General features: G+C 32.2%; 1 protein-coding gene across 1 annotated transcript in view; it reads left to right on the top strand.

The window, feature by feature from the left end:
* AGPS (alkylglycerone phosphate synthase) overlaps positions 1–13,232 on the top strand; it is a 147,651-nt gene that overhangs the window by 85,198 nt on the left and 49,221 nt on the right. The window contains exons 11-12 of the mRNA XM_028123497.2: positions 705–832; positions 10,661–10,712. Coding sequence (XP_027979298.2) covers positions 705–832; positions 10,661–10,712 — 180 coding nt within the window. The remainder of the gene's footprint in view (positions 1–704; positions 833–10,660; positions 10,713–13,232) is intronic.

The raw sequence follows: 13,232 nt of genomic DNA, 5'->3' as shown, positions 1-13,232 counted from the left end.
GATCTCATAGAATGTAGTTTATATTTAACTTTCTTTTTTCCTATTTGATTTGTCCATCCTCCGTGTAATAAAGGAAAGAGCATTTATTTCATTGGTGGTTCTCTTGTACTAGATATGTATGGTAACTGCTCTGTCTCTGAAATACCTGGTCTGGGTTTTTTTTTTTGTGTCTTACAAGGGCATCTTAGTATTGCCGTTGTCATTGTATGAATTCCTAGGAAAAAGGCAAGGTAATAATAGTCCCTCTAATTTCTTCTATCATTTTAAATTCTCATAGAACTTTCTTTTTGCCCCAGCAAATTTTTCTCACAGTAAAAGTAGGCACAAATATCAAAATATACTTTTGTCTGAATGTTTGAGATATATAAACCTGTTGTTTTTCAACAATTTTTTTCTTTTAATAGGTTGTAATACTTTTAAAACTATTTAAAAGTAACCGTCTTGGAGGAAGGTTACCTTAAAAATGTTTTAAAGTATTTATGCATAACATAAGAAAAATGTATTCCCAAACCTTTTTTTTAGAAAGTATAAAATTTGTTTAGTTGTTTTTCTAAAAAAACTTGAGTAGCCGTTATTCCCCACATAGAATAAATAGATTTAAATATGAATAGAATACATTAATAGAATAAATAGATAAAATAGATTTAAATATGATTTAGAAAATTGGCATGTGATATATTGGATTATTCCCCCTTCTTTTTCAGGAACTCTTGGTGTGATAACAGAAGCTACAATAAAAATCAGACCAATCCCTGAATACCAAAAGTATGGCTCAGTAGCTTTCCCTAATTTTGAACAAGGAGTAGCCTGTTTAAGAGAAATTGCAAAACAGGTAAAAAGAAAACAACAACAACAAAACCCCACCCATCTATATTTATATTTTTAAAAATTCTACTGCGTAATTGATTTTGATATGTCACATATAATCTTCATATTTAGTTGTGTTATATATGTGGTTTTACCCAGTTTTATATGAAAAGGTAATGAAAAATCATCCCTGTAAGTGCAGTTGCTATTTCTTTATTTTTTGGTTTAAAGAGTGCTGTGCGATTTTAAGCCAAGGTAAGATATGTACTTGGGTTGATGGCTTTGAATGACTCTGCCTTTAATGAATGTTATGTTTTCTTAAATTATTTTTAGATAAGACATTTTGTGATTAATTTGAAGTAATATATAATTTTTCTTAAACTAAGACAGTTATTGAAATTAAAATAAATGGCTGAATGTCAATTATCCAAAAATACAGAAATTAAGTATAGGTAATCAAACTCTCTCAATTCTCAGAATGTGCTACTACTAGGCCCTACTTTGTTTTATAATATTACCGAAGCTATAGTTTAAATTAAATAACATAATACAGCATAATATAACATAATATATTTAGCTATAAGGTAAGAATTCCCATTTTCTCTTCCCTTCTTGAAAAAAAGATATCAAGGATTTTTAAGAGACCAGATAATGCCACGTAATTTTATTGCTATGTTCTGTGTATCATTGTAGAAATTCTTGCATTTCTTTAGGCATTTGGTTCATTGGTTGAACTACAATGGTTTTTAGAAAAATTTTATTGCAACATTTCCCAGCAGGGAGGAAATTAAGGGAATATACTCCAGCCTGTTTCTTCTTGCTTTCTCCAAACTCCTAGAGTTCTTTAGTACTTCCCATCAGCTATATGTAACTAGAATCTTGAGGGCAAGGGAGCTTTCTGATGTGACCCATATAGGTCGGCTTCCAGGTATCAAGAGCAGGGTGAAGGGAGGATCTGATGAGGCAAAGGAATGATATCCAACAAATACTGTGTATTCATTGTGGACTTTGTAAGGTATTGAAATGGAAAGTGGTCAAGAGTCTTATCTTCTCACCATCCCAAGACAACCACCCTAAATGTTTTAAAGAAATTTAAAATAAGCACAAATATGTTAACATTTACTCACATATTTACCATTTCCAATGTTCTTGAGTTCATATACTTTTGCTTTCTGAGACAGTCATTTTTTTCTGTCAGTTTTCCATTTGCAGGAAGTTCAGTTATATGGTCACCTAATCTCACAGTTGACAAAGGTAATTTTTATAATTTCCAAGTAGCTTCAGTTATTTATCAGTTAGATTGCTTCCTTCATCAAGACTTAGCCGTAGGCCTCTTAATCTTGATTGTCTTACTGCTGGGAGGAGGAAGAGTTTAAATAAAGAAGTATAGTCCCGGAATGAACATTCTTGAACTTGTGGCAGGTTACTTTGGTGGTGTTAAAGCAAAAGCGAATGTTAGTAGTTGAAATTTATACAAGAAGAGCCCCTAATTCCCCTAATTTGGGGATATTATGTTATGATTAGGGAGCTAGAATATGCAGTGAGTATTATGCTATGTATGCTAAAATAATGAGATGGTATAATATTTAAATACTATTTTAAAATGTAAATATCTCAACACATATATTAAATATTGTTAATATATTTATGTATGTATAATTCATGTAATATTAAATATTTGTAATATTTAAAAGCAGGACTGTTGAATAAAGGAGTGGAAATAAGTTTTAGGAATAAATATTTGTTATTCTAACATAATATCTGAGCACTGAGCAGTAAAGTTCAAGTGTGTTTTAATACTGTTGCGAAAACTTTCCACACTTAGAGGCAAAGGAAAGTAATTTCAAATTTAAGATAGCCCAGGTGTTAAAGAATAAAAGAACTATTTGCAAAACCTCATGGTTTTGCCTGTGAGTTAGTTAAAACCTAGGAGAATGGAAAGCTAGGTTTTGGTGTTCTTTATTTTGTTTACAAAATAACTAAGTTCGCCAACTAAAAATCAGAACAAACCATTTTCCATAATTAAGTTATATTTTCTTACCAATTTCCATCTTAATGACTTTTTTATTAAGATGTTTTCACTTTGTATTATAATTTATTCTTTGTGTTAATTACTTTTATTTGCTTTCTGTCTGTCAAGCTTGATTATTTCCCTCCCAAAAAAGCTTTATAATAAAAGATATAGTTCATATTATTTCTCTTGTTCAAGTTTTGAATAACATCTTTTTAATTGGCCCTTGTCTCCATTTTTTATGGCAAAATAAGAAGGAATGCCAAATTAGATTTTTTTTTTAAAAATCATAGAATTTATAAAACTATCTGGTTTGTATATATTTTCAATAAATGATCTCATTGAGGTCACGTTCAGTCTATGTTGGCTAAATATTCCCCTTCACAAGATCACCATTCTAGAACACAGATTTAGTAGACTTGTTAAAAAGTGTTGTTATGTGATCTTTGAAGTCGTGGTAGACATATTTTGTGCTCTCCTGCTTTTCCATATTGCAAATATCTAAATATATCTTAGGTTTCATTAATGAGAAATGTACAAATACATCAGAATCCTAAATTTATAATTTTATTAAGATGGAAATGTTGGATTTAAACATAGTTGCTATAATCTGATGTGGTTTTTGGTACAATTTAATATGCCCCTGGTGGAAAGTAACAGAGAAGAACTACTTGTGCTAATGAAAAGCAGAGGGTGAAATTTTCCTTCATCCTTGTGTAAGTCAGTAAAAATTGCCCTTTTGTTTTAAAAAATTCTTTGGATATTCACCATTGACCATAATCTAAATTGACTACACAAAACTGTATTGGGTGTATGGTTTGGAATAAACAAAGGTGATGGTTGATAAAGTGCCACCCTGTGGTTAAAGACTTCAAAAGAAAGCTCCTTTCTAATCTATAATTTTAATAATTTTGTTCTTTGTACTTAGTAATAGACAGTTTTTAAAGACTATATACCATGCAACTAGAAAGCTTGCCTTGCTTGAAACTGATTAAAAAGCTTAGATAGGTAATATTTTATTCTCAAATATTGCCTGTATGAATGAAACAGAATAGTTACTGCAATTTGAAGATATTCCACTGTTTGGGGAACATATGTTATTTTACTTCTGCACAGATACACAAGCATTAATGTTTATATTCCCTGGAAATGGGTAAATCCTTGTATTATAATTTATGGACATTTACATATCAGTTTATAGAATGTACAAATCTTGTAGGTCAAGAATGGAATTGTGTGTGCAGCCCTGCTTTGTAACAGTATTCTGAGGCAGAAAAATTGAGCAAATGATCAGATTTTGGCACTAGTTGTTCAGTTTGCAATTTGGAATTTCAGCTGATAGCAGGAGAATTAAGATCCATTAAAATAGATGGTACATGGTTTATGATTGTGCCAAATTCTTGATTGAATAATGAGTTGGCTGCTTGTAATTTCTCACTGTCATTTCATAGCACTTCCATTTTTGCGGTATTTTCAGACTCAAGTTGCTTTTGAAATGGGAAACTATTTTGGATATGTATCTTTTGGAAAGGCGTATACATGCATGTTTACAAATAGCAAAGTGGGCTCTTTGTATATTTTCATCACTTTTCCTACTGAAGGAAATAAACAACTTTATACTGACAGCAGAAGGATTTTTCTAAGGTATCTCATCTAATCTTTGTCCATGTGAGGATTGTCCTCTTTCAATACTTCACTGCCTGGTGAGGAACTAGAAAGGAAGATTTAGTGGAAGATTAATGTGATTCTATCTTATAAATGGCAGTCCAGTATAATCTCCAACTTAACTCAGTAGATGGGTAAGTAAGTGATTTTTAAGACTTTCTGAGCAAACATTTCTTACTGTAGCCTCTCAGGAGAGGAGAAAGTGTTTTTTAATCAGAATATCAGTTTCAGGTGTATTTTATTATTCTCTTATTGTTTGTTTAAAGATGACAATGATATCTTTATAAAGTTTTAAGGGAAGAGTGTTGAAATAAGCTCAAAAGCAATTTTTGAAGTCTGGCGTTTCCCGTTCCCAGTAAAAACTTATGAATTCTGCCCTATAGTATTGAGGGAGGACTATTTGTTCCATTAACAGGAAACACTGTATGTGTGTCACAGATCAGAATGCATTCCTCTGAAAACTGTCTTTCTCGGTATTAGAACTAGGTTTTTAGAATTACAAATTAAAAGGCAGCTTTTTCTCTACCTTTTGATAAGGTGTGGCCCATTCTACCTACCATCACTTTTATTTTGAGCAATTTTAAACTGGTACGGTGTTATTTTCTAGAGCGTTTAGACCATAATTTGGAAAGAAGTACATAGTTCATGTTTGACACCGTCAGACTGTTCTATCTCAATTCTGAATTGTTCTGTCTTAAATTTGATTTATCCTGGATGGGTTGAAATAAACTAAAAGGAGCTAGGTTTAGCACTTACATTATAAAGTAATTAAACTTCTTTATATTAGTGGTAATTCTTGGAAATAATTTGTTACATGTAGAAAATGGCATTGTTATTTTAAATGAGTGTGTGTGTGTGTGTGTGTGTGTGTGTGTGAGTGAGTGAGTGAGTGTATGCGTGCGCGCGTGTTCTTTCCTCCCTCTGAAGCAGAGAAAATAACCTCGCCAAACGTTTGATTAATTGGATTCTGTACTCTGTGATCCAGCAAAATGTATTAAACTTGAGGACAGTTACAAGACGTAATTTCAACCAGGAGCTACTCAGAACAAGTCATTACACCTTTACAAAAATGAAAAATGAAAATGATGAACCAGAGACTGTTTGGCATTAACTTTTGGCTCTTCCCTTAACATAAATGGAGGGAAATATCTACTTTATAAGATGTATTGTTTCATTCTTTAAAACCAAGAGATAATTCTCTTGTTAAAGAACATTCTTATTGTTTATAACGTGGACTTCTAGCTGTCACTTCCAATAGAACTTACCAGTTCTACCAGTAGCCTAAAATACTGTCTGTGGTAACAGCTCTGAGAAAGAACCAATTACCTGTCTACATTTTAAGTTTTTTCTGTCTAGAAATTTGCAGTTAAGAGAATTCTCTTCACATACCCTTTTTTGAACTTATTTATTAATTTATTTTTTTGTGTGTATCTCTATATGAGATAGTGTGCTCTTAACTTTATATCCAACAAAGTACATTGGATATTGTGTGAGTGAAATAGACAGTTCCTGTCTTCTAGCAATCACTGTAGATGGTGTATATCACGATAAATTTTAGGTGTTTAAATTTTTGTATGGTTAGGTACAAGGGGTTTCATATTGGAACTTTGGCTTCTGATATACTATGAGATTACTAGACTATCTCCAAAATAAACTCAAGGTTCAGGAATTTGGACCGTTCTAGAGTCTACACAGAATGTTTGATTTACTTCGTGAATAAACAAGCTTTTTCAATTCAAAGATGATACATATGTTAACCAAGGTACCATAGATATAGTACTACCATTTAGTGCTTATATTTATATTTTATCTTTCTGAAGTTGGAATAGTAGAAATCCTGCTGACATTTGGAATGTTTTAATATTGATTTGCCAGTAACTAGTAAACTAAGGGATATCTTCACAAATAATGTGTCACATCTGCAGTGCAAGTTCTGGTTTTCTCTGTGATAAGAAAGAGATATGACTTAGTTCCATAAAAACAAATTTTGCAGAAATCTTTTGATGTCTTATAGGGATTATTTTTTGGAGAAAATGGACTGAGAAATCTGTTGCTTTTTAAGTTAGTATAGAGATTTCCACTTAGTAAATAAGACTAATAAGTGATGGTTTTTTATTTTTCAGGTTATATATTCAAGTAAATTCCTGATTGTAGCATCATTGAAGGGAAGAGATTGCCAGCAATTTGACTTAGTCAATCTTACACTTGTGCTCTGAGGTCAATGTGGTTATTTATTTCTTCTCAGATAAAACACAGATAATTGATATTTCCTTATTAGTCAATAATGAGTTTCTCATCTCTTTTCAGATTATTTACTAGGTATAAAGTATACTTGGGTACAAGTCAGATGACATGAGGGATTCTAGTAAAAACACATTTATCATAATAGGAAATACGTCAGTTATTTCATTAACTCCAGTTTGGGTAAGCAAATTTTGTTTGAGTGTTCCTTAAATTCCCTGAATGAGTATTATTAACTCACCAATAAAATTACTTGTTAAAACTGTTCCCTCTCAGATTAGTTCTGATCACATACCACCAGGGGTCACTTTAACCCAAGGACCCTTTTCCCCCTTTCCTCATCTATGGAATACTCCTAGCGTAATTCAGTAGCATGGGAATGAATTTAGAGCTCAAATTCTCAGGATTTGTGATGTCTCTTAAGTTTTAAAGGAAATATTTTTAGGTTTCCAAATGAGGTTTTATAGCAGTTGAAGCATAACCTGATCTTAACCATAGGTGGAGTTACCCAGATTGAGTGTTGTTGTTTTTTAAAAATAACATTATTTTGGTCTTTTGATTATAGGAACTTAAACTAAATTAGTTATAGTGGCAAGTTTTTATGTAAAACTCGAAGAGACTTTTCTTGCTTTGTATTTTTAGAATGATGCAGTCATTTACAGATTATCAATTGCCAGAGGATCATAAAGCAATCTAGATGATGTTTTTTAACTTGAGAATTTACTTTATGAGAGAGAGAATGGGAATTTACTTATGAGAATTTACTTGTGATGATAACTGAAAAACTCATTTACTGACTTTTAAAAATATGACACTATAAAAACAGACTAAATAAAGCTGTTGTTTTGATTTTGATAATTTTTAAAAAGTCAGTATTGAAAGCTAATATTTATTATCTAGATACAATAAACTTTCTTTAGCTTTTCATTCTTTTGTGATAAGTATTAGCCTGTAACCATCTACCCTGCCTCAGTATAAATAGGAGTAGTACATGACTGACTAGTTTATGTGACTCAGCTGTCAAGTTAAAATCGTGTTCAGTAATATTAAATATCAGTTGTTATATGTACCAAGTGCTCCAAAGCTTACTTATTTTTCCATTTTTTTAATTTGAAAGTTTTAAGCATAAAGAAACTTTAAAATAACAGGGTAGTGATCACCTGTATATCTGTCTTATATATTCAACAATTGACTTTTTGCTGTTTGTTTTATGTTTGTGTCTTTGTTTTCCGGACCCTTTGAAATTAAGTTGCAGACAGCATGGCACTTGACCTCTAAATATTTATACATACATCTAAAAATAAAGGTGTTTTTCTTCATAGTCATGATACTATTATCATGTCTAAGAAAATCAGCAGTAATTTTTTAATGACATCCTATATTCATTCTACAATCAGATTATTTCAGTTGTACCCAAGATGTATTTTGTAAATAGTCTTTCAAACCAAGATTTTATCAAGGCCTGCATATTTTTTGTATTTTAGTTGTTTCAGAGATTGAATTCCACTACAAATTTACTCTACTAAATGTAATATGCTTCCCCCCCGTTTTCTGATACCTGTGTGCCTATGCTGGTCGTTTTCATTAATAACACTTGCTGTAGGCATAGGAGTAGTAGAATCTATGTGGCAGTAGGAGATGGAAGTTACAAGTTGTTGTTAGGAATTTAAAAGTTGTTTTTTGGGTGGGGGTGTGCCTGGCTGGCTCAGTCTGTAGAGCGTTTGACTCTTGATCTCAGGATTGTGAGTTTGAGCCCCATGTTGGGTGTTAACATTACTTAAAAAAAAAAAATCTTAAAAAAAAAAGTTTGTTTTTCTAATAATACCAGAAGGGCTCTGAATTCTTTCTTATATGTTACTGGTGTGCTTAAGCCAAAGCATATAAATATGTATTTTATGTGATATTCTATTTATTTTATGAAGAAAAGAAACTTGGTCTAATCAGGCTTCATCTGTCTTATTAGAAGTTGATACTCCTGGGGTGTCTGGGTGGTGGCTCAATCATTTAAGTGTCTGACTCTTGATCTCAGCTGAGGTCATGAGTTCAAGCCCTGCTTTGGGCTGCATGCTGGGCATGGAGCCTACTTAAAAAAATAAATAAGAATAAAAATAAATTTAAAAAAAGAAGTTGATATACCTGTTTTAATAGGAACATTTTAGGAAGATTGATTTTTCTTTAGTATTTTGGAAAGTGGTTTGGTTTCTAGAAGCATAACCCAATTACAAAGACATCTTTATACCAAGATTTGAAATTACTCAGGTTATACGTATATTTTTTATTTTATTTTATAATTGTATAGTGAATAATTTTCATATAATTTTTGTTTCAAATATGGTTTTAAAGCTGTGTGTGTCTGTGTTTGTGTGTGTGTGGTGTATGTGTGTGTGTTAAGTGATTTTTTTAGGAGGCTTTGTGGTGTATTTGAAATATTGCTTATCTAGCATTCAGGATATCTTGGTCCTAGTTCTATCTTTTAGTTTTGTCTATTTAACAGTCATATGACAAGTCTTTTAACCTCTCTGGTTCTTATGTACTCATCTGAAAAATGGGTATAATACCAGTTCTGCTACCCTGATGGGGTTGTTTCTTATATTAAATAAGACATGTAAAAATAAGTTAGACATCACAGGATTCTGTAAAAGTAAGGCAATAGGTTATCATTATGCTATGTATATAAAATTACCTAATACTGTTTCTTTAGACTTGGCAATGCCTTTTTAAAATATAGATTGAATTATCTCACCTTTAGTATCAAAGGTGAGTAAATAAATTGTATAGTGTTCAAAATAAGAATCTAGTCATTTTGTCGGGTGAAATAAAATGTGTATTGTGAGTGATTTTATAAAATTAAGTATTTGTTTAATTAAAAGTGAATAATAGCAAAAATGTTATAATGCACATTTAAGTCTTCTTTTGAATGATCTGCATAAGTCTAAATGTGTTGATACAAATTTTATTGATGTTATTACTCAGAAGATAAATGTTTAAAAAGTTTATGACTGAAAATTTTGTCATCTGAAAGCAACCTCTTGGTAGAAGTTTATTTTAAAAATTTACATAGAAAATGAAATTGTATTTAGAGTCCAACTTGCCTTAATATTATGGAAAAATCGTAGCTAACTTAAACCTTGCTAGAGTTTGTATTGTAGTATTTCAGCATCACAAAATTTATATGGCTGTCTGTTCTCATTTTTCTTTCCTTGCAGCTTTTAGTGTGGTGCCTAGATTAAATTTAACACTGGCACAGTTTTAGATACATTATGTTATCCTTCATAATTTTGTTGCTATTTTCATACAAGTAACCTTGAAAGATTTTAGAATTCTGGACATTGATAGTGTCTGGAATTTTCTATTTAAAATGGATTATGAGAAAGGATAAAAAGAACAGTTCCTAGAGTTATGTATGAAGACATCACAGATAATTTTTTTAAAAAGTGCTTTTACTCAGAAAAATTCCACCATCATCTTCTTCATCTTAAAAGTGTATATCCACCATCATCTTCTTTGTTTTAAAAGATGATATAAGGACCTGAGGACACATTATAATTCACAAATGTATAATGTTCTAGGCATTGATTTTAGTCCTTGAAATTTCTGCTTTGTTCTAAAATAATCCACTTCAAGGCCCAATATTTCTTCTAGGTATTTCCATAGATCTTTGCTAGGCATTAAGAAGATCTAGTTGCAGACAAGTTAAAGATTTGGCAACATATATGTGTATGTATTATGTATGTGGATCTCTCCTCCAAATATTTAGTAGAAATCACTGGTGTTTTGTCATCTTAAAATTATATAAAAAGTTAAGATTTTTTTACTGCATATATTCCTAGGAGCTAAACTATTGATCTCAAATACAGAAAGTTGACATTTCTATTCTACCTGTCTAGCTTCTTTACAGTATTAAATTTGTATCACATTTTTTTCTTTTTAAAACAGAGATGTGCTCCTGCATCTATCCGCCTCATGGACAACCAACAGTTTCAGTTTGGTAAGTAAGGAGCGGTCATTTTAAAAACTCATGAAGCCACAAAATTTGTGAAACAGCTGTTACCTGCCAGGAATAGTACTGAATGAAGAGGTAGGAAGATGAATGTCATAGTTCCTGTCCTGCAGGAAGCTCTCAGTTTAATGAGGACAGACAATTACATAAAAGAATGAGTGCAGGATTGTTGCAGGTGTTGTGAAATAAGAGTACACTGGGTACCCTGGGGTGCAAATGAAGGAGTGGTTGAGCCTGCTGGATTTTGCTGCATGTTGACATGGGGAGTCAGGAAAGGCTTCTTAAAGGAGGGTCATGCTTAAGTTAAGTAGTAAAGCCTTCTGTGTGTTTTAGCCTGCATTTAGAGTTCTAGGCCTTAAGAGAGCCACGTATCTGATTAGTAATGTTGTGTTATCCTTTTATATATGCTGTCATTATAGTGAATTATGTTAGACACAGACATGTTTGTAAAATTAACTATGATCTGACTAGATTTTATTTATAATTGTGATTTTAACAATTTAAAATGAGGGTTTAAAGAAAAGGTCCTTCAGGCCATCTGTTGTTCCTGTTCCACGTTCTCATTGCTATATCTAGGAACATGCTCTAAGGCAGGTTCTACCGTCTCTAGTCTGGGCTGTATCTATTCTTTCCACCCTTTTCATGGCCACCCTTTACATGGCCATTAAAGTGATTTTTTTGAAAAGACAAATCTGATTCTGCTTATTGGCTATCTATAACCTTTTTGATTTCTCACTACCTGTTGAAGCCTTTCCATCTATATATCCTGCCATGGCTCCATGATCAAGCAACTAAAGAATAATGCTTAGCGCAGCAAGGAATGTCTAGGACATTTTACTAGCCGTATGGCTGATTGGCAGTGTTTGTACCATATTGGTTGTTAACAAAGCACAAGCCTTATTATTAGATGTTAATATTTTAAATTTCACTCCTGCCTCTGACACAACTCTTTAATTCATTATATTGAAATGGATACAGGGTTTTTTTTATATTTTATTTATTTATTTGACAGGGAGAGAGAACACAAGCAGGGGGAGCAGCAGGGAGAGGGAGAAGCAGGCTCCTCGCTGAGCAGGGAGCCTGATGGCGGGGCTCGATCCCAGAACCCTGGGATTATGACCTGAGCCGAAGGCAGACGCTTAACCGACTGAGCCAGCCAGGCATCCTTGAAATGATGTTTTAAGTATATTGAAATGATATATATCATTGAGTATATTGAAATGTTCTGTAGATTTCCTCTGAAAAACTAAAGTTTGTCAAATTTAGGGGATGTTTCTTATTCATTTTTATATCTCCTGCACCTGTCCTATGATAGGCAGTGCTGTTGATTGACTTAATCATCTACACAAGCAAAAGAGGGTGAACAAATCTTGAATAGCACATAGTAGAGTGTCAAGCACACTATCAAAAGCACAGTTTATCAAATACTCCTCACAACTGTTTCTGAAAGTGGTACTCCCGGTTTACAAATGACTCAAAGGCTAGACATTTCAGCCAAAGCCCACAGGTCGTATGTGGTAGAGCCGGGGTTGAACCCAAATCTGTCTGACTCCAAGGCCCAAGACTTTTCCCACCATTTGAGATCAATTCTTTGAAATGTAGATATTTATTAAATAATTAAAAATGTTTAAGTTGACACTGTAACAGCACCAAATTTACTAATAAGACTGTTCAACTAGTAAATTTGAAAACTTAGTTCCTTTATTTACCAAAAAATACAAAACACAGTAGCCAGAGTACATTTAGAATGTAATTATTTTGAAAGGCAACATTAATTTAAAAATAAAAAAAATAATATCCTCTTAGGTATTCACCTCCTGCTAAATGCTTGACGCACTTAAAGTGAGTATCGCTTTTAGGATAGTTATTCTTCAGAGCTATCATGTCAACTCAGTATTAGGGATATATGTGACTAAGTCCCACTAGTGTTAATGGAAATCGTGCAAATAAATTTCCATGTGTTAAGATGAACATAGACCCTTAAGGATTATTTCACATCAGTGTAGTGACATTTGGAGTCTCCTCATACAATACGTAAAGATGTGTGGATCAGAAGGCTTGTATGAGGAACAGATAATTTTAGTTTCTTGCAAGAATATGACTAACACACTCACACATTTATGTTTATTTATTTCCAATTATTAAAGTAGGATAAATTCCATTTGGGACAAGAATGAGTATTTTGATGGTATATTATTTCTAACTTTATACTGTCTAGAAATGGAATTTTTTTAAGGCACTGATTATGCAGGAGAAGCATTTTTGACAGGGTACAATAAAAGAAAAAAAATTTCCCAAACATGTGATCCAGGAACTTGAAAAGATTGCTGGGTTGATCTGTATCTAATCTGCCTGTCACTTTTGTTGTTTTTTGTTTTGTTCAGTTATAGCATTGATATCTAACTCTTAACCTCTGGTTAAGGCTATGTTAGTTGGTCTTTCATGTCAGTTTCCTATTATAGTCAGTAAAAATGTAATAAGTATTACAGATTCAGATTCGAACTTAAA

Source organism: Eumetopias jubatus, unplaced genomic scaffold (assembly GCF_037043125.1).
Source record: "Eumetopias jubatus isolate StellerSeaLion01/CBP00866 unplaced genomic scaffold, mEumJub1_p1.0 scaffold_3, whole genome shotgun sequence".
In the NCBI taxonomy this organism is placed as follows: domain Eukaryota; kingdom Metazoa; phylum Chordata; class Mammalia; order Carnivora; family Otariidae; genus Eumetopias; species Eumetopias jubatus.
This window is presented reverse-complemented; position numbering and strand designations above follow the sequence as displayed.